The sequence below is a fragment of the Mirounga angustirostris genome, unplaced genomic scaffold, assembly GCF_029215605.1.
Source record: "Mirounga angustirostris isolate CCGP_5_RB_7025 unplaced genomic scaffold, mMirAng1.0.hap1 SCAF_5, whole genome shotgun sequence".
NCBI classification, from domain to species: domain Eukaryota; kingdom Metazoa; phylum Chordata; class Mammalia; order Carnivora; family Phocidae; genus Mirounga; species Mirounga angustirostris.
In genome coordinates this window covers 86,997,065-87,020,253 of record NW_026991713.1, presented here as the reverse complement: position 1 = coordinate 87,020,253, position 23,189 = coordinate 86,997,065, and the positions used below count along the sequence as shown (strand labels likewise).

General features: G+C 33.1%; 1 protein-coding gene across 2 annotated transcripts in view; it reads left to right on the top strand.

Moving 5' to 3' along the window:
• PIK3C2G (phosphatidylinositol-4-phosphate 3-kinase catalytic subunit type 2 gamma) overlaps positions 1–23,189 on the top strand; it is a 345,844-nt gene that overhangs the window by 9,350 nt on the left and 313,305 nt on the right. For both annotated transcript variants that reach the window (XM_045869235.2, XM_045869225.2), the window contains exon 4: positions 4,360–4,474. In XM_045869235.2, the coding sequence (XP_045725191.1) occupies positions 4,360–4,474 (115 nt within the window). The remainder of the gene's footprint in view (positions 1–4,359; positions 4,475–23,189) is intronic.

The window sequence follows — 23,189 nt, the reverse complement described above, 5'->3', positions numbered from 1 at the left end:
ATGATTCTTATTTTTCTAAAGTTTTAGAATCTCTTTAAAGTTGTTTAATATTTTATTTCACTGTTATTGTCAACTGTTTTGCAAAACAATAATAGTTCTTCAAACATTAGTTGTTACTAAATGAGTTTCTGCCTATGAACTGTTTTTTCTTGACAAATAATGAGCCAACAAATATTTTCTTTCATTGATTGTTACTAATATAATTATTATTTTGATTTTTTCTTTCTTTTTCTAGTCAAGATTCTGAGTTAGTGCAGATGGCTACAAACATAACAATGTTATGTTGGAATATTTAGTTAGGGCCATCTGGTTTGAAACTAACAAAAACCAACTCCTGCTGCCTTAAGAAAAAAACACTCTTAAAGAATATAGAGATTTCTTACAGAATTTAAGAGTAAGAATTCAGCAGATTCAGGAATGTACTAAAGGCACAGATGAAATAAGCAGTCCAAAATTCCTGTATGCATCTCACCTCATCTCTTCTATATAACTGTTTCTTAGGTTTCCCTTGCTTTCTGCTGACTTATTTCCCTTGCTTTTCCAGAACACATGGAAAGCCAAGATCTCAAGCTTAAATGCTATTTGGCCAGCTCCCTAAAGAAAATTCAGTCTCTCTATTAGATCTAATTCCAAATTTCTAAAAGTAGGATTCTGATTGCCAAGCCAAAATCAGTGGTGTTGAACCCTGAGCCAATCACAATCTGTGTTATCTTGGCCTCAGTTGCTGGAGAAGAGGGAATAACCCTGAACTAGGGAGACCACTTCTCTTCTTCCAGCTTAAAATATTTAACTTCCAACATCTCTCTCTCTCTCTCTGGATGTTCTTTTGTTGAATGTGGCAAGTTGGAGGTCATTTTTTACTTTTATGAGAAGTTTCAGGAAATTGATTAGGTCACTGTGTCTAGTGTTAGAGATGTATAATAGTAAAGAGGATGTCTACTCTCAAGGATATTAAAAATGTTTATGAGAAGGAGGAAGAGGAGGTGGAGGAAGGGGTGAAGTACAGAGGAAGAAGGAGGACGAAGCAGAGGAGAAAGGACACGTTCAAGAAAACACACAGAGCTGCACATGCCACTGTTGGGAGGAAAACCTTTCCTCTATTCACTTACATTTGAAGGGGGTGGGGTGGTGGCTGTGACTTAGCTGACAATAGATTAGTAGGAGAAAAGGCAAAGTTATTTACACATGTATGCAGGGGTTACTTGCTGAATACCCAGAGGTAAAGGTTTATATACTAATTTAATATAAAAGTATGTGTGTGTGTGTGGGCAGGGGGTGTCACTTGGAGCTTCAATAGGAAAATAGGAACTATATATATGTATTCATGATAGTGGATGGGCAGTCTGTCTCCTTCCTGGAATTTGCAGGAAATTCCCTCCGAGGGAAGTTAATGGAAGCTGTATTAGGGAGTCTCTGCTTTAGTCAGATAAAGAAAGTTCAGATAAGATTTCAAATGTTTTCACTTTGAAATAATCTTTACGCCAAAATTGTGATCCTTTCAGCACTTTATATAAGTGTTTTACTAGTAAATACAGATGTGCTATAAAGAACAAAATAGTGTATCTGAAGAATATATCAAGAATGACTTTAACAAAAGGTAGAAGCTGTTCCTAGAAATTTAGGGAATAATGAAATCTAGATAAATAAAGAGGAGGAGATGGGTGAGGATAAGGCATTTTCATCCAAAGAGAACAGTTTCCCCAAGAGTGAGGAAATGGAATCCTTTAGAGAATTAGGTTTTTTTGAGCAAAGAATTCTGTGTTCCATAATCTTCAATTATCACCTCAATGAAGATTATTCCCTTGTCCTTATTTCCATGTACAAAATTGCTCTAGAGTGTCTTTCCTTTCAGATTTAGATGATTCATGGTTAGAACTGTATTAGGAGGCCATTTGTGACCCGCAAAGTGTTGGAAGTAGAAGTCAGTTTGCAAAGATTAAAGAGTGATTGAGAATGGTTTACAGAAGTTATCTACTTTTTAAAGAAGTTTGGCAGTAATGGTAAGGTTAAAAAAATACTATCATAATGGAATGAAATGGATGAGGGGAGATTTTATTGGAAGATTAAACAGAAACAGAAATTTTAAGAAAAAACAAAAGCATCTTTGGATCGGAGAATATTGAATATATAAAAGAAAAGGGACTTAATTGAAGGAAATGGAACCTAGTATAGGAAAAACAGAGATTAAGAAGTAAGATATAGCAAAAAGCAATGATTCTTATATCTCAAAAGATGGGTAAAGAGATAGAGGATGATGTGCAAAAAACTAGATTTGATGCACAGGGTAGTTAATTAAAGAATCTTTAAAGAAGGGCATTTTCCTCTTCAATATGGTAGGCAATATGGTCAACAGGTTGAGAAGGACTGCATAAAGTGGAAGAGTACAAGAAATTGGGGAAAGTATTATCTTAGTTGCCAAAGTGAAGGTACGAGTATAAAATATACTTAAAAGAAGCCATAGTACTTGTTGGCTTACAATATGGATGAGAAGTTTAACTTACAGACACTTAATGGCTGACTTCAAGGAGAAAGATCATAATTTCAGGTCTAATTTGAAGTAATAATGAAACATTCAAAGAGTAACATGAAACATAAAGTAGGAGATAATTAAGCCAAAGTGTAGGAGAGAAGTAAGAGTAGAAATTGGATTATGGAGTCTGTCACATTGAATGGAAAGATGGTTGTAGTGAAATAATGAATTCATGCATGCCCCCTATAGCACTGGGGGTGCAGCCTGGAAATGGGAGAGCCAAATTAACTAAAATGAACTGGTGTCTCTGGGGATAATTTCCTGCCATCATATACTGCAATATCCTCCCCTCCTTGTCAGAGCCCTTACAGTCATGATTTTGCTGTGGCCATATTTTCTTCTAGCTTCCAATACCATTTCAATCATTATTCCCAAGCAACAGAGTATTTAAGATACTCTCTACCATGTCAAACCATTAACACAACCCCTAATTCCATGATGATATTTACCATTTTTTCTCTGACCATTTCTTAGAAAATACCTTGATCTACCATAAAACCCACACTTTAAAATCCAGCATTATTCTCTTCCCCCGTTTTTTTGTGGCAGGTCCTGCAATGTCAGTTGCACTACATTTTGTTAGCCAGTTTGTGTCAAAAACCTTTTCTTCCAAACAAAAAGGTATGGAAGTAAAAGAAGCTATAGCAAAAAACAAACAAACAAACAAAAACAAACAAACAAACAAAAAATAATTGCAAACTAAACACAACTCAGATGAATACAATTGAGAGTTTGCAGTATGCTGTTCAAATTCCCACTGGTTAGGGGTCATAAGTACAGTCTGTTTGCACTTGCTTCATTGATTGAGACTGCGAGATCACACTCAAAGCATGGAGATATATATAGATATATATATATATATATATATATATATATATATATATATATATATAATTTTCAACTATCATCATTTATGGTTATAAATGAGCCCTGTACTATTTGTCATTTATAATTAGGAAAATATTTAACAGACAAATATTACTGTAGCAAGTCAGTATGGTTCTGGCCACTATTAAATGGCATATGTATGTAAGAGCTTAGTGGGGAGATTATGGAATGTAAAGACAAAGGAATTTACCTTATAGTATGCTTACATTTTGAGCTCCATAGAAGGTAGAGAAAAAAAGCACATGTTCATTAAAGTTATTATAATGCTGTCCAAGATGGAAACTTGAGTGATTCTCACATGGGAAAGGAAGAACGATAAGCTTGGAGACTTAGAATCATTGACAGCACAGGCTTTGGAATCTGACAGATTTAGGTTAGACTCTTGACTTGCCACTTATCACTCACTGAATCTCCTAAGTCCCTATGAGTAACCACAGTAGAATACTTTTTTAAAAAAAGATTTTATTTACTTATTTGAAAGAGAGAATGAGAGAGAGAGACAGGAGAGGGAGAGGGGCAGAGGGACAAGCAGACTCCCCTCTGAGCAGCCCAATGCAGGGTTTGATCTCAGGACCCGAGAGATCATAACCTGAGCCAAAATCAGACCCTCAACCGACTGAGCCACCCAGCTGCCCTCACAGAATACTTTTTTATGCAGAGCCACAATGTATTAAGATTTTAACATGAGGAATACAATATCTAGCTCTGTCAGTAATATGAAGACAAACTGATTAAAGAAAATACAAAGAATTGTTTTTCAAAGTATCTCCAAATTTAATCAGACTAATAAATGAGATGCATCTCATTTTAATTCCTCTTGATGGAGCTAGACAGTTACAATAGTTCATAATGTATATATCTTTTTTTGTGCTCAAAACCTTTATCCCAGGCAATATATGATAAGCTCTTATTAACTTTTTATTATTCACCTTTGTTTTTAGCTAATTATCTTGTCAAAGACCTAATTGCAGAGATTCTACATTTTTGTACAAATGACCAGTTATTCCCCAAAGATCATCTTCTAAGTATATGTGGCTATGAAGAATTTTTGCAGAAGTAAGTATCTTATTAAGGTAAAATTTGATCATTGTTATAACCTATGCTAAGGCATACTTCATTTTTTTAAAACATACTTTGTACAAACACTATACTCTTATAACTAACATAATTAAATCAATTTTGCCCTTTTTAAGGTGAATTCAAAATTTTATGACTCATGGCAACAGTCTCACTCTTGGTTTTATTTAGTATTTTGTGTATTTATGGCAACATGTATTTAAGCGACCTGTGACCAGGAGGGTGATATTCTCAGGACATGGAAATTTCAGTTTTGAAACCAAAAAAATCCTGGGCAAAACAAGTCACTGTAATAAAGCTTATTAGAACTGATCACAATTTTTTAAAAGTAACAAGTTATTTTGTAATAAGTAATTTTTTATTTGGAATAATATTAGTATGCTGATTAAATGCTGATTTTTAAAAATCACAGAGGGTTTCAGTATGAGCATTGTAACATTTTCATAAAAGAGTAACCTTCATTTCTTTAGTCAGGCAGCTCTTATAACAATTAGAAAAGTCTAGGTAGGTCAACTGCAGATAGTTATTTGATAGAAAACTCACTTTCTCTTATTATATCACAATTATGACTATTCTGAAATTCCTTAAAGACCAACCTTGAAAATATAATACAATTTTAAGAAAGGAGATATTCCTCTGCTGGTACTGCAGTTATTCTAGATAGTAAAGTCATAAACTAAAGTAGTCAATAAAGTGAATTGTCATTTACATTTTTTCCTTTGTGTTTCCACAAGTGTCTAAAGAATGACAACAGTCTCATGGAAGTAAAAGTGTATTTGGTTTCAGATACTCATTGTCACTGTCATTATTATTCCATCATAAATGTATGTGAAAATTTGATGAATTTAACAATATTATCAGCAAATCCAGTCCTTTATTGTGCAATGTTAACTGTGAGTGACTTTTAAGACAGAATATTTCTCTTTTTGTAATCCCAGTTATTACAAAATAATAATAAAGATTTATATGAAATCACAGATGTTTTTGTACTGAACTCACAGATACCCCCCTTCTCTATTTGAACCTATTAACATACCCAATGACTAGGCTGCTACCCTCTTCCAACATATGGTATTTGAAAGTATATGCAAAGAGCAAGGAGAAATACTTGAGAAATGTAACCTTATACTGAATACTCATTAAAATTCATCTTCTGAATGTATATGTCTCCAAATTCTGGACTTTGGCTAATGTCAAACATTAGATACAAAAAATTAGAGACATTATTAAATTTATGTATTTAGTGTTACCAGTAGGAAATATCATCCCACAAGCAAAAGTGATAAAGAGATAGAAATTTGGAAGAGTATAATGTGAACAAATTTATAATGGACCTTGTATTAATTGCTGTTTCAGATGTGTAAGTCATCCATAATAGCTCAATTGTTGACTGGTAAAAATGTATATATCATTTTGGGTTTTTTTCTTATTAATATGAACATAATAGATTTCTAAAATATTTTATAGTCATTTGTTTCTAACAAAATTTCATTTACCTGGGTTTTTATTAAGATAGTAAAGTTACAAGTATTAGTATAGATTAATTATACTCATTTTTCCCTACTGGAATTTGAAAGATATGTATATATCAGGGATTTACTTACTATTTAAGATTAACATCCTATGTGTTTGGTATGACTTTTTAAAATAAGCATAACATTCATTATCATTCTTTCTAACATCTAAATCATTCAGTTTTGTTTTTTTGTTTGTTTACTCTCTTGCAATTTGTCTAAAAAAATATGTCTTGGGGTGCCTGGGTGGCTCAGCTGGTTCTCTCTGTCTCTACCTATCCCTCCCTCTTTCTCTCCTTCTGTCCCTCCTCTCCCACTCTCTCTCTCTCTCTCAAAAAAAAAAATAATAATAATAAATTTAAAAACCATGTCCTTAAATACTTGGAAATCTTCATAATGTTGTTCTATAGAGGGAACACAGGTAACACACAATAAAGTTAATAATGTAATAGGTAATAATTTAGACTCAGCAGTTATAGTACTACATCTGGAGTATTTGACTAGCTTTGATTGTAATAATAATAACCATTTATCAAGTGCTCATTATTTGGTTACCTCATATTGGGTAGACTTCTAAGTCTTATGACATTATCAGTATGATAGATACTGTAATTACCCTTGTTTTACAGACAGGAAGTCTGAGGCTTTGTTTAAGATCATAGTTTAAGCTGGTAGAGTGAAGCCTGAATTCAAACCTGGGTTTGGCTGTTTGCCCTGGGTCTGAACTATGAAACAATAGTGCAAAAGCTCTTGAAGGATATACAAGAAATAGTAAATAGGTTCTTCATGCTGGAGCACAGGGTGAAAAATATGTGTAGTTTCTTAGGTGTCTGCAGGAATGGGGTGCAGAGATTGTATTAGTCTACTTCAACTCCTATTGAAAACCACACACATATAAGACATTTGGTTAAGCGCCCGGCTAGCTCAGTCGGTAGAGCATGAGACTCTTAAGACATTTGGTTAATCATTGAGAATACAAAGGTAAGTTACATATAATCTTTACCCTCTCCCTTGCCTAAAAATTCATAAAGCCCTGTAATGCCCTATTATGTGGACAGTATTAACATTATTATAATCCAAATGCTTGTAGATCACAGAGGGATTAATGGCAAGAATATGGAAACCGTGCAAAGAAAAGTCAATGATAAACTTGTATTTAAAGAATAAATACTGAGGAAAAAGAATCAGTACCATGTGATAAAATGTTAATGGCCTTAGAATATATAAAATACACTTAAATTTTGTTTTGAAAAAATAATTATCAAGAAAAAAACAGGCTAAGAATGTGAGTAGCATGAATAGAAATTCAATAGACAAGAAATTATTTAAAGAATTTAACTAATAAACATCCAATTAAAACAATGAGATACCGTTTTTGCCCCTCAAATTCTTAAAATACTTATGATGAAATTCAGTTGGAAATGGACAATATACAAACAGCTGCTAGAAATATATATTGATATAGCACTTACTGAAGAGAATTTTGTCAAACATGTTAAAGGTCTGTAGAAATGTGTCTAAAACTGATAGATCATCTGTGTTTCAGCAATTCTGCTTCATTGAATATTTCTAAGTAACAATCATAATACAAAAAGACTTATTATAAAGGATATTTACCATAACATAATTTCTAGTATTAACAATAAGAAGAACAGAAACTGGGAAAAAATGGAATCTCCAATAGTACTCCGAAATAGAAGTAAGATAGGTCATGAACATAATTGTATTATAAAATGACATAGAATATATAAATTATTAAAAATATAGCATCATATATCTTGAAATAAAAACATGCATCATAGTTTTTAAGGATGAAAAGGTATCTTTTCAAATCATGTTTAAATATATTAATTTTTGTTAAAACAAGTGTATTTCTATTCAGAAAGTAAGAAGAAATCTTTTTTTTTAAAGATTTTATTTATTCATTTGAGAGGGAGTTAGAGTGAGAGAGAGAGTGCCTGAGCACAAGCCTGGGGGGAGGGGGGAGAGGCAGACTCCCCGCTGAGCAGGGAGCCCAATGCAGGGCTCTATCCCAGGACCCTGGGATCATGATCCCAGCAGAGGGCAGACGCTCAACCGACTGAGCCACCCAGGTGCCCCGAAAAGAAGTCTTATACACTAAAATGTTAAAGTAGTTAATTTCACCTTGAAAAAGAACTACAATACAAATGATAATTATTTATTTCATTTTAATTTACAAAACTCCGATAAACCTGATTTTTTTGCTATCAAGAGATTAAGGTGGGGCGCCTGGGTGGCTCAGTCGTTAGGCGTCTGCCTTCGGCTCAGGTCATGATCCCGGGGTCCTGGGATCGAGCCCCACATCAGGCTCCCTGCTCAGCGGGAAGCCTGCTTCTCCCTCTCCCACTCCCCCTGCTTGTGTTCCCTCTCTCGCTGTGTCTCTCTCTGTCAAATAAATAAAATCTTAAAAAAAAAAAAAAGTTCTTAAAAAAAAAAGAGAGATTAAGGAAATAAATAATTTCTCATGGAGATGAAAATAATAACAGTAAAACAACAGCAAAATCTACTTCCCTTATTAAAAGTCTTTAATGGAGTAAAATTTTCACACATAGAGAAGCATTATTTCCATTTTACAGGTGGGAAAATTGAGGGTAGGAGAAAATAGTAACTTATAATAATAAAATAATAAGGTTACAAAATTTGGAAGCAGCAAAGTCAGGATAGCACAAGTTTATCTGGCTCTGAAGCCCGAATCTTTCTAATATATAACAAAGTCCCCTTCATAATAAAGGGCCACTTGAAAATAAATATTATAGGGATGATGTTTCATTGGGGAAAATGACCAGTTACTTGGGTTGTAAACATGGGTTTATAATTCAGCACACAGCATTTAGGTCAAACACAAGGAAATCATAACTTGTAGAACACTCATTTTCTGACATATTTAAATTTTTAACAATTTTAACCAGAAAACATTTAGAAATGATTTGACTAAAACAAAGGTAAATCATAACCACTAAAGGTGAGCTTGTTAAATTTCTGATTAGAAAAAAATTTTCTTTTTGGAATTTTGAGACTCTTTAAGCAATAGGTATTATCAAAACAAATTCTGCACACTATTGATAATGCTACTCTATTACTGTTGCTTTGGCAAGATGAGTTTAACTTCCTTTAACTTCAATTTCTTTATTTAAAAAAAAAATATTTTTAATGTATTGTTCTACTTTACAAGTGAGCCATAGGATTACATTTTAGTAATCTTTAATTCCAAATATAAGAATTTTATTAAGCCTCTACTAATCTTTTCAGGGTGTATGGATTGCTTTGAGCTCCAGTGAAGTGTAGGTCTAAATAAATTAAAATATTATGTGGTTGTTCAGATACAGTGAACTTAAAAGTAGAGAAGTATTCTCTCTTCCCCTGCCCCACCAAAAAAACACTATTATTTTTGTGGAATGATTTAGAAATTTTTTTTTTCATTTTAAATTCTCCTTATGTTATCAGAACTATGCTTTTCAATCTGTTCTGCATTATGAAGATAGAGATAAATTATATTTAGTTGCTACTTTTGCCATTTCTCATCTATTTTAGACTAGGTAAGGGCAAATCCTTAAAATGTAAACTCCTTGGTTTCTTCCAGTCAGTATATTTGTCTGACTATTCTAAGACTTTTTGCACCACAATTAAAATGCCAATGGTCTGGATATTTTCTCATAACTCTGTTAATCGTGTATTTATGATGCTCTATTCGTATTTCCTCCTTAAGTCATACTTTGTTATTGCATTGAACTCACCTGTCTTTAGAGGCCCAGGGATATTACTAACCTAATAATTTGGACTCTATGAAAAAAAATTTACATTTTCCAAAACAGTACATTGAACAAAACTGAATTTAATAAAGCAATTAAGATACTATTTATATTCCATAACCTATTGCAAAATTAAGAAAGATAACTTTTCTAGGGAGTACAAATTCCCTTTTTTATATGTCAACTATATTATTATGGCAATTCATTTATAAAATAACATTCATCCTAATTTAGTATTACCAACTTTTTCTGTAAATTAAAACATTCCGTTTTCTCTCTCTCTCTCTCTCTCTCTCTCTCTCTCTCCCTTTCTCCTCCCTCCCCCCCATTTCTCTTGCTCTTGCTCTGTCTCCTCCTCTCCCTGTTCAATGTTTCCATAAATACAGGAATTCACTTTAATAGCATGTCTCCGTAACTATTCTCAAAAATGAGAAGGTTCCTGACCTCTTACACCTAGATATCATGTCTTTACCACATACTTCAATTATATCAAATAGTTTCATTAACTACAGTATTCTCCTCAAAAATTGCTTTCTTTATACATGGTTTTAAATAATATAATATATTATGAACAAAGAAAAAATTAAAGAATTAGGTCAGAAACTATCAATTTTCACATAGGCTCAAGATAGCTTAATACAAAATGGTCAGCACTATGAAGTATGGAATACAGAAACTGCAAATTAGAATCGGAATAAATTAAATAGAGAAGTAATAGAAGGATAAAAGGAATCTTGTACATTCAAAAAATATTAACATCTTCCATCATGTTCCTGGTCTGTCGACCCCAAATTAATTACTACAGTAGGAAATGTCCTTGGTAATTTCATTTCCTCTTTTCCCATGATTTTATCCAGTAGGCAGACCCCATCAGGCTAACCAATAGCAGGCTTGAGGACAGGACCTACTACTACTACCTCTTTTCTTCCCCGTTAGACGCAGTACAGATATAAAACCCAGAGTGTGCCTGCTTCTGCTTTCCTTCCAGGGAGTAACAAGACTCATATCTTCACCTACTCTTGTAACCATCTTACATGAGCTTTTTCTTCATAAATATACTTGTAATATATGAAGTATAATTTTACTTCATAATTGTACCCCTTAGTATCTAGCCCAGCATTTACCGGGAGTGCAGGGTTTTCTGTTTCTTACTCCTAACCTATGTGATGTAAGTAATTTCTTCTCTCAAAAGTCTTGCTATGTGTTTTACTTTCTAATTCAGCTTAAAAACAATGTTTCTTAGGTGCTGTGTGAAACAATAACATTTACTGCATTTTGTTGAATAAATCATGACTGTACCGTCAGTAGCAATTCACAAGTGCTGCATAAGAAGAAACCAAATAATCTTTCTTGAAAATTCTGCTTGGGCCAGTTGTTTACAGTTATGACCAGGTGTTATATTCTTGATTTAAACAAAACAAAATGAAACAAAAGAAAACTGTTCTTTATGATTTCATTGACTTTTTCAAGGAATGCTAGAACCCAGAGTGCTAAAAAAATGTAAAAAGAAAAAAAAAACCTATGTAATTAAAAATCTTACTTTGAAATTGTCATATACATTCTTAAATCTAAATTTAAAAGGCATTATCTACCTCTTTATTCATCAGCAGCATTGATTAGTTTGATCTGGCTATCTACTTGGGAGTCTCTTTTCTCTCTTCTGACCTTTCCTAGTAGAGAAAATGTTGAATAACCTTTGATTAGAGTGAAAAGTCCTCTTTGAAAATTAAATCTAATTAGAATTTTAAAATAATCTTCTTAAAAAAACCTACTGTTTAAAAAAATTAGCTAATCTCATGACAATTTGTATTAATTTATTCTTTAAACATTTGATTATAAATTGGAATTGTTTTATTCAAAGTAATCAGACTATTAAATACCAGTAAGGAAAACGCTAAGTTATATAAAGTTGAAGCTATATAAAGTTTAAACTTTATATATAATGTTTATACTCACCAGCAGTAAAAACTGGGTTGTATATATTCCTGGGGGGGAAAAATGAGTCTCTTTCTTCTTAATAAAATTAAGGATTCCATTTAGCAAACTTGAACAAATTATTTTCAGCATATTTGGAACAGCCTAAGATTACCAATATTATAATCGACTCTTTTTAGCTTTTTAGACTTAATTTGGTCAAATAAATAGCTTAAGGTATTTTTCTCTTTTACATAACTTTGCTCTTCCTCTTATAAATCACAAAATCATGTCAGAGAGTGAGAAAAAAACATGTCATAACTTTGAGAGCTCTCACATATAATAATAAAAGTTGTGTTCTGGTAATAAATCATTCATTAAGAGTATCTTGAGTTACTTCAATTCAGTTATTAGATCTCCTTCAGAGTACTTTTCCTAACATTTAAAAATTAATTTTGGGGTGTGCCTGGGTGGCTCAGTTGGTTAAGCGACTGCCTTCGGCTCAGGTCATGATCCTGGAGTCCCGGGATCGAGTCCCGCATCAGGCTCCCTGCTCGGCGGGGAGTCTGCTTCTCCCTCTGACCCTCCTCCCTCTCATGCTCTCTGTCTCTCATTCTCTCTGTCTCAAATAAATAAATAAAATCTTTAAAAAAAATTAATTTTGGCTTCTATCTTTAATAAATAGTTAGCTAAAATAATGATAATAATATACTGTATAAACTTGCATTTGGTTTTAACCAATAATTCTATAAAGGAACAAATGTCCTAATATGTGAATACTCTCTATATAACTTCATTTGAAAGTAATTCCCCAAAGAAAGAGCTTGTGCTAAATAAAGGTTGTTTGTTATTAAAAGCTACAGGTAAGAATTATAGCATATTTCAGACCCAAGTTTTCTTTGTGTATGTGTGTTTGTTTTCTTTTTTTTAATTTAATTTTAATTTTTTTTATTGTTATGTCAGACCCAAGTTTTCTAAAAAGCTTTGTAATGCTTATACACGCATCATAAACCAACAGACTTGATTCTTTTTATCAAGTTTTTATAAAAGATTTTATAAAAGTTTTACAAGTTTTTATAAAAATAAAAACCTGTTGCATGATTTTTCCAAGAAGACAAAGAAAATCAGAACTAAACAAAGGTATATAATTTAATTTTATTATACCAAAACTATAATAATCAATAGGCAGCTATCAAGTTATTTTTGTTACTTAAAAACATTTACTTCTAAAAACTAAGAAATAAAAATCCCACTCCCACCCTCCACAAATTTTGAATCAACTGGAGTTCTATTTTTCTTAAGGTAAAGGAATTAGCTGGAGAATATGTGAATTGCGTAGTATTTCAAATTAGCCAGTATCATCTTAATGAGGCCTAAATGAATTATTTTAAGTTTAGTTCTTGAATGTTTTGTATTAGTAAAGTCTAAAGAATGTTTCTCCTCTGGAGGTTTGTGGGAAAAATAATGAAACCTTTGAAATGGGATAAGATCTGTATTTTTTATTTTCTTGAGTTGGTGACTGTATTACAAATTTTGCACACCATATCTCCAAAATAACTCCCTGGAGTTTAGTATACATTTTTGCAAAGGACACAAAGTTCCACATTCACCGATATGTTTCCTCCTTATTTACTTTCTATCTTCTTTATTTATTTAAATTGTTGTGCTAGTATTTGTCTTTTGTGAATGCACAGCTTAAAAGAGGGCATTATAAACTTGAAAGTTGTTACAAAACATTTCCTCTAGATTAAAAAAAATTGAATTTAAAAAAGTATGTACTATATATGTAAAGAAATACAACCATATTCAATTGAAGAGGCATGAGAGATAGTTGCCTTTTTACAAGCTGGAGGGAATTCTCTTTTTTTTTTAAGATTTTATTTATTTATTTATTTATTTATTTATTTATTTATTTACTTGCTTACTTACTTACTTACTTACTTACTTACTTACTTACTTACTTACTTACTTACTTATTTTTCTGATGTAGTGTTCCGTGATTCATTGTTTGCATATAACACCCAGTGCTCCATTCAATATGTGCCCTCTTTAATACCCATCACCAGGCTAACCCATCCCCCCACCCCCCTCTCAGTTTGTTTCTCAGAGTCCATAGTCTCTCATGGTTCGTCTCCCTCTCCGATTTCCCCCCCTTCATTTTTCCCTTCCTACTATCTTCTTTTATATATAATAATGTATTACTTGTTTCAGAGGTACAGGTCTGTGATTCATCAGTCTTCCACAATTCACAGCGCTCACCATAGCACCTACCCTCTCCAATGTCTATCACCCAGCCACCCCATCCTTCCCACCCCCCACCACTCCAGCAACCCTCAGTTTGTTTCCTAAGATTAAGAATGCTGGAGGAAATTCTGAAGAAAAAAACAGGCATCCGAAAAGAAAGGTTTAGATCTCTTAGGTGCAGTTCCGTCTTGAATTGCAGCTGCTGGGATCAATTTATGTCCCATAGAGGGTCCCTATTCAAAACCATGACCCTCGTCTACTAAACACCCTATGGCTGTGAGCCCTAGTTTTAGAATAGTCTCACTAAATCATGAAGTTTAACTTGTCCTATTCATGGTTTCCCTGAAAGCAAAATAACAATAAAATTGAGGAGCACTGGTTGAGGAAAACAATGTACCACTGATCTTTATTTATGTTGAGTAGCAACAAATAACACTTTAAGCATAAATCCAGGGTGTTTTCGTTATTTACAAAATTTACTAGAATTAAGGATTATGATAGATGTAACATCATCAACATTTTTAAGTGGCAAATACAAAAGGAATATGTGTATGCACAGAATACACACACATAAGTATTTGAAAAATATTCTCTGGAGTGCTACAATACTATTATTTTAATATTTTGTTATATTTACCTTACATCTCTTAGTCAACCTAAGTATTAAAAGGAAGCTTAATTGTTGAATTTCCTTAAAGAAATATCTTTAATAGCTCTCAGCAATCCTGGCTCTCAGTTTTTATAAAATCAAATGGACTTACATTTTTTTCCTATATATGACTATAATATTTCACAATGCATCTCTGTGACTACTTCTTACATATAAGAACAGAGAATATTTAAATCTAACTAGGTGATCCTATAAAAAAAGGATATGTATTTATTCCAATAAAAGAATAATGTTTGTAAATGTGAGTTTACAAGGAGTGCCTATCCTGATGGTAATCAATATTTGTAGGTCCAACATTACTCAGGATGTCTTTTTTTGCCCATAAGATAAATTTGATGTATTCATTTTTTGGTGTTAGGTAAAGTCATTACTCTCTCTTTATATAAACACACTGCTATAGAAATACTTTAAAATAACATGAGCTACTGGGCGCCTGGGTGGCTCAGTTGGTTAAGCGACTGCCTTCGGCTCAGGTCATGATCCTGGAGTCCCGGGATCGAGTCCCTCATCGGGCTCCCTGCTCAGCAGGGAGTCTGCTTCTCCCTCTGACCCTCCTCCCTCTCATGCTCTCTGTCTCTTATTCTTTCTGTCTCAAATAAATAAATAAAATCTTAAAAAAAAAAAAGAAACATGAGCTACTTATGAATAGGAAATAAGAGTGCAAGGATTCAGCTTTTTGGTGTTTAAATCTTAAATGGCAGGTATACTCATAACAGTTCCTAAGATAGTAGCTAACAACACATAGCTGGAATCAAAGATTTGTTGATGGAATAAATAAATGGATGTGCAGAATTTTGATTTACTAGTATATATGAAGAAAAAACCTAAACTTTTCCTTGTATCATTAAGATTCAGTTCATTTAACAGTCTAAGATTTCTTACATGATTATTAAATAAAATTACTAAGAACCCATATTTGAAATGTTACCAGATTGAGAAAAACATCTAATGTGTATAATCTGAAGCAGATAATTCCAATATTCACATTATAAGCATAGTAATACCTAACATGGCCTTTTCTCTTAGTGCTCAAATCCTGTTCTCCATTATTACCCACCTTAGCTGCAATGTTTTTTTGTTTCTCTTTCTCTTGCTATGGTAGGCTTTTTTCCTATCTTTTCTGATACCTAGAGTCATCTAACACTGATTGATTTTTCCTTATTCCATTTACTCATTAAATTCTATATACCAACCTTCTTTCTATTCCTTAATGCTTTTGTTTTCTTTTTCTCTCTTCTCTTTCCTCTAGATGAGCTCTGTCCAATGGAAATGTAATGTGGGCCACATAATTATTTTAAATTTTCTACTAGCCACTTTAAAAACATATAAAAAGAAACTGGTAGAAATAAATTTTAATGCAATATTTTATTTATTTAACTCAAATATTTTATTTAACCAAAATGGTATCATTTCAACATGTAATCAAAATTTTAAAAATATTGAGATGTTTTATATTCCTTGTCTGTGCTAAATTTCTTCAAAATTCAGTATGTATTTTATGCTTAGAGCACATCTTAATTCAGACAAGTGACATTTTAAGTGTTCAATAGCCACATGTGTCTAGTGGTTACTATATTGGATAGTATAGCCCTAGATCATCATAAACAAATTGACCAAAATGGTGGTCTTACCAAGTAGATTGATGGCAAAGTGGTGAATAGTAGTTTATAGCTCTTAGAAAGCGTATGGTTATTGGAGACTCTATAACATCAGAGACTTAATCTTAAGTGACAATTCTAGCACAATAATAGTTTTTGTTATTGCTAACACACATAAAAAGGACTGCCAGTATTTTAAATATGATATCTAAAAAATGAGGTACTAAGTAAAATCTCAATACAACATGTTCTGTAACATAAATTAGCTTACCCATAGACGTCACATGTAAAACATTCTGGCATATTAATGTTTTGTTCCACTAAAAACAGTGGCTAAAAGTAAAGTACAGAGGAAGCTGCTGAGAGTGACAGTATTGTACACAGTGACCAGTGACCATTCACCAAACGTGCATTTCTTTTTTCTCAACTCAGCCTCAAGCTCTGTCTTGAAAATGCTTACTGCAGAATGCCACAATTTTTGTGCATTTTGCTCTTGCCTCTGTATTTAGAAGCATCAAAGGTTTCTTATATCCTCTTCCAACCAAACTAGTTGGCTTTTAATTTACTATGATATTTCTTTATATTTTTTGAAATTAGATGCATCTTTTAAAAATTTTATTGTATTTAAATTCAATTAATTAACATATAGTGTATTATTAGTTTTAGAGGTAGAGTTCATCAGTTGCATATAACACCTAGTGCTTATTATATCACATGCCCCCCTTAATGTCCATCACCAAGTTACACCTCCCACCCACCCACCTCCGCTCCAGCATCCCTCAGTTTGCTTCCTATGGCAAAGAGTCTCTTATGGTTTGTCTCCCTCTCTGATTTTGTCTCATTTTATTTTTCCCTCCCTTCCCCTATGATCCTCTGTTTTGTTTCTTAAATTCTGCATGAGTGAAATCGTATGATAATTGTCTTTCTCTGATTGACTTATTTCTCTTAGCATAATACCGTCTAGTTCCATCCACGTCATTGCAAATGGTAAGATTTCATTTTTGATGGCTGAGTAATATTCCATTATATATATATATATCACATCTTCCTTATGCATTCATATGTCGATGGACATCTGGGCTCTTTCCATAGTTTGGTTATTGTGGACATGGCTGCTATAAACACTGGGGTGCAGGTGCCCCTTCGGATCACTACATTTGTATCTTTGGGGTAAATACCTAGTAGTGCAATTGCTGGGTCATAGGGTAGCTCTATTGTCAACTTTTTGAGAACCTCCATACTGTTTTCCAGAGTGGTTGCACCAGCTTGCATTCCCACCAACAGTGTAAGAGGGTTCCCCTTTCTCTATACCTTGCCAACATTTGTCTTTCCCTGACTTGTTAATTTTAGCCATTCTGACCAGTGAAGTAGTATCTCATTGTGGTTTTGATTTGTATTTCCCTGATGCTGCGTGATGTTGAGCATTTTTTCATGTGTCTGTTGGCCATTTGTATGTCTTCTTTGCAGAAACATCTGTTCATGTCTTCTGCCCATTTCTTGACTGGATTATTTATTTTTGGGGTTTGAGTTTGATAAGTTCTTTATAGATCTTAGTTACTAGCCCTTTATCTGATAAGACATTTGCAAATATCTTCTCCCATTCTGTTGGTTGTCTTTTGGTTTTGTATGAGTTTCCTTTGCTTTTTATCTTGATGAAGTCCCAATAGTTTATTTTTGCTTTTGTTTTCCTTGCCTTTGGAGACACATCTAGCAAGAAGTTGCTTTAAAACTGTGCTGATATTTTTATTAAGATTTGTATATGTGTGTCCATGTGTGTTCTGGTTAGAGACCTATATTGATTTGAGTGGTGTCTTCCAACCCTATTTTCCCAAGAAAACTGTTATTTTTAGCCCACAATTTGCAAAACACCTCACTGCCCCCTTATATAAAAAGAAACATGTGGGAAAAAAGAAAGAAAAAAAGAAACACGTGTATCATATTATACCAGGAATGCCTGAATCTATAAATAAATTTTAAGTATGCTATTTTTACTCCAAATATTTATGTTCTAATGTCTGGTCTTATTTTGTCAAACCCAGTGTCCTTATTTGCAAAATGAGAGATTTGGGCCAGAACTGTTCTTCCTTTCCAGTTTTGAGATCTTTCTTCATGCAAAATCATACATGATACCCCATAATTAGAATGATAATTAGTTATCTTCAGGACTGGATTAATATAGTAAAATGCAAATCTACCCACCAGCCCACCAAAATTCTCATGAAACAACAGGAAAATTTATTACTAAAAAACATCCTGGTAAAACAAGAAGAGTGACAGCATGGGAAGGACGAAAAAATTGCAAGGGGATTGTGGAACTCCTAGATAAAATGCCAAAAGATATTTAAAATAGGAGGAACTTGGGACATTCACTTGACAGCTTTATAAAAAACAAAACAATTTCCTAAGGAATGATGCACTTTCAAAATTAGCTCAAGGAGAGAAGTATAAAAGTAGGAAAACAATGAACAGTGTGGAGTGAAAAGTTAGTTTTCGGCAAATTGCACCAAAACTTCAGGGACTAGAGATTTTCCAATTATATAAACTGTTCCAGGACAGAGAAAACATATATGTAGTTTACAAGGCTGGCCTAACTGTGATGCCTAAAACAAATAAAGGTAATAAAATATTAAAATTATAGGCCTATCTAAATTTTGATATATGCAAAAAAACCTTAAAAATCTGCTAACTAAATCTGCTAGTGGGACAAATCTACACAAAAATGTAAAGATAATTTACATTAGGAAAATCTATTAGTGTAATTAGTATATTAACACATTCAAGAAAAAAAAGATCTTCTCAATATGATGCACCAGATACAGAAAACCTATCTGATAAAATTTGAAACTTATTTATAATTTTTAAAAATCATTAACAAAATAGAACACGAAAATATATAGCAGGAATACACAGCAAATATCATATCTGACTGTTAATCATTTGAGGCATTTCCTATAAAAGCAAGAGAATGAGAAGGGCGTCTCTATCATACTACTATCCAAGAGTGTTCTAGACAACAGGAAGCAAAAATGTTGGGAAGAAATAGATAAAACTCTAATTATTTTAAAAGAATATAATTTTCTATTTAGAAAATCCAAAATAATCAACTGAAAAATCATTAGGTATTACAGCAGGATTCCACAAGCTAAGTCAACACATAAAACCAATTAATAAATATGAAAAAAAAACTTTGACTTATAATATAACAGAATCTTTAAAATATCTTGCAAAAAGCATAATATGTGTAATGATGACCTGAAAGAAAACTAACACTTTACTCAAGGGCATAAAAGAGAATTAGAGTGCATGTAAAAATATACTTATCTTTGAAAAGAAGATTCAATATTATAAAAATACCAATTCTTCTTACATAATCCCATAAATTAAATATAAGTCAACACTATATTAGCATTTTCTCCCTAGCACTGGCACACTAATTCTAAAATTGTTCTGGAAGAGAAACTGTGCAAAAATAGATAATATAATTTTTTAAATAGTGACTTTCATTTCCACACTTCAAAATATGCTAGAATATTGAATAATTGAAACAATTTGGTATTGGCACAGGAATAGATGTGTAGATTAATGGGATATTTAGAGTCCAGAAATAGATCAGATATTTATGAAAACTGGTCATGTGATAAATGTAATAGGTCAGAGATGAAAAGAGGTCATTAAAGATGTTCCAGACAATTGCCATTATGTTGGAAAAATATCTAAAATTGGAGCTACATATCACTTTTTACTCAACAAATGCATTCCAGATAGATTGTATATAAAGACATAAGTATAAAGAACAAAAAAGAAAGTGTTGCTATAAAAAAAATTAAGTCGAATTCTTTATAGATTATTGATAAAGAGGAATCATTAAAAACTATTACTGCTAAATTAAATGTGGAAGAAACAACTTTAAAGGATTAGAGCAATTCCTCATATCAGTGAGGTCATGTGATACATGTCTTTCTCTGACTGACTTATTTTGCTCAGCATAATACCCTCCAGTTCCAACCATGAGGAATTCTTAATCTCAGGAAACAAACTGAGGGTTGCTGGAGCGGTGGGGGGTGGGAGGGATGGGGTGGCTGGCTGATAGACATTGGGAGGGTATGTGCGATGGTGAGCGCTGTGAATTGTGTAAGACTGTTGAATCACAGACCTGTACCTCTGAAACAAATAATACATTACATGTAAAAAAAAAAAAAAAGAAGAAGAAGAAGAAGAAGAAGATAGCAGGAGGGGAAGAATGAAGCGGGGGAAATCGGAGGGGGAGACGAACCATGAGAGACTATGGACTCTGAGAAACAAACTAAGGGTTCTAGAGGGGAGGGGGTTGGGGGAATGGGTTAGCCTGGTGATGGGTATTAAAGAGGGCACATACTGAATGGAGCACTGGGTGTTATACGCAAACAATGAATCATGGAACACTACATCAAAAACTAATGATGTAATGTATGGTGATTAATATAACATAATAATAAAAAATAAAATAAAAATAAAAGATTAGAGCAATAATTATAAAAATCTAAACCAATTCCTTATTCAGGTTGTTCTTCAAGTCCAAGTACATGCTCTTTATAAAGAAGGTGGAACTAGAAATTAGAGATAATTACTTACAGGTTTGGTTTATGCCAGAAAGAAGCCATAAAATTGTACTCAACAGACCCTGCATCCTATATCAAAGGATTTCTTTACTCTGATATTAAAACTTAGGCGATTGAGAGTCTATTTAGATATTTTTAGTTAAAAAATGAAATGTTCTAAGATGTCTTTTTTATAATTCCCATCTCTAACTTTGTTTTATTTACACTTTTCTTGATCTCATCAGTTTAGTGATAAGAGAATATGGAACTACAATTGAAAATGGTCTCTAATTGGGCAATTGGAGGGCAATGGGAGAGAAATGAACTGAAGTCATTTTAGGCTCAAAGGCTTATTTGATAGTGTGATAAACACTGGGATTAAATTGAGGTTACAATGGAAAAGACTTAAGATACATGTTATTTAAAAATTAGGTAACCACTGGAAGATTAAAAATACATTTATGTCTCCCAAGCCTCAAAAGATAAAGAAGAGACTCAAAGAAGACTCAATCTCAACAAATGAAGGAAAATAATTAAAAAATCATAGTTAATATAAACCAACTATAACATAGCAAAAGGCATTGCTATGAGTGAGATAGTTTAAATTTTCTGATTATAAAGCAGTCTCAGAAAATGAGTTAAAAGACATTTAGCTATAGGCTAGAGATATAGCTAAAATAAAATGATTTCATTTTTAACAGAAATATATATGTACTTGGCCACTTATTTTGACTTACAAAAGAAGTGCCATAAATGCCGAGTAATTGTTATTCTGGAAAAGAGAAAGAGAATTTTTCTTATCTGTTTTATTTTTTACAGTTTACTACAATTCAAATGTTTTCCGTGAGACTACATTCCTATAAAGTAAGTTTAAAAAAATGGAGAGATGAGTTATAGGGGAAAAAAGAGACTTGCAAAATCTGATAATTACCCCAAATCTGATAATTACTCAGATCTTGCCATACACACATACACACACACATCCATACACAGAGAGAGGTAAAGATAAGGGAAGAATTAGATCCTACTTTTAGAAAGGGGTAGAATTGGCAGATATAGGTTGTCCAGTTAAATTTGAATTTCATAAAGACCCCCAATTTTTAAATTATATATAAAATATTACATGACACATACCCATACTAAAAAAATTATTCACTATTATCTGAAATTCATATTTATCGGCCATCTTCTATTTTATCTGGAGGCCCTAGTAAGGGGCATACATACAGGTGGGTGAAGTAAAAAAGTTAGTTCAAGAAAGTAGTAACGATATCTGAGACTGAAGTCACTAGACTGGGGTCCATTGTCCAGACTTCAACACACTGAGGAAAGGAAATTTTGATAGCAAGGTGGGCTACTACTCTTAAGCTGGTTCCCCGAATAAGAATAGGAAAACAGGACTCTAAGCATGGAAAGAGGATTTGGGGTTGGGGGGTGAAAGGAGAGGAACTTGAATCCATGTGAGAATATGGAGAATGCCCTTGGAGCAGAACTTGGGTGATGAGGAAGGCAGGAGCTCAAGGAAAACACATGCCATTCCTTATGTTTAGACTAGCAATAGAAATAACTCAAGGAGCAATATAGAGCTCGTGGAGAGCACTGGGACAGGAATCTAACAGGAGGAAGGGACATAGGGTGTAGAACACATGTTGTGAATACTAACATTCACCATTTTGACAACTGGATAGGTGTTGAGTTTTCTTAAAAAAAAAATAGCAATTGTCAAAATAAGAACATTTACAGAAAATTTAGTAGCTATTAACAGAGTAATGCTTTATTTTTCTGCCATTGTTGAAAATAAGTGGTCCCAAATATTTAGTGAATTTTCCAGATAAATGAATGTATCACCTTAAGGGCCTCCCTCAAATGTTTTAACATATAAGGTTTTTTCCTCTTCTGAAACCCTTCATATATTTAACTAAGATCCTTAAACAAAGTACATGAACAAATTCATCCTTTTTAAAGACTCTTACAGAGGGAGAGAAGGAATGGAGGAAGGAAGGAAAGAAGGAAGGAAGGAAGGAAGGAAGGAAGGAAGGAAGGAAGGAAGGAAGGAAGGAAGGAAGGAAGGAAGGAGGGAGGGAGGGAGGGAGGGAGGGAAGGAGGGAGGGAGGGAGGGAGGGAGGGAGGGAGGGAAGGAAGGAAGGAAGGAAGGAAGGAAGGAAGGAAGGAAGGAAGGAAGGAAGGAAGGAAGGAAAGGAAGGAAGGAAGGAAGGAAAGAAAGGAGGGAGGGACAGAGGAAAAAAGAAAGAAAAATTATGCCATTAGAAATTTCTGAAATATGTAGGGATATTTTTTCTGTTTAATTTGCTCATCAACCCTTTGCTGTAGATATTAATAATATCAATTCTAAAAAGTATATATTGAGTTTCAGATAGTTTAATTGGCCTGCCTATCATGGAGCTAG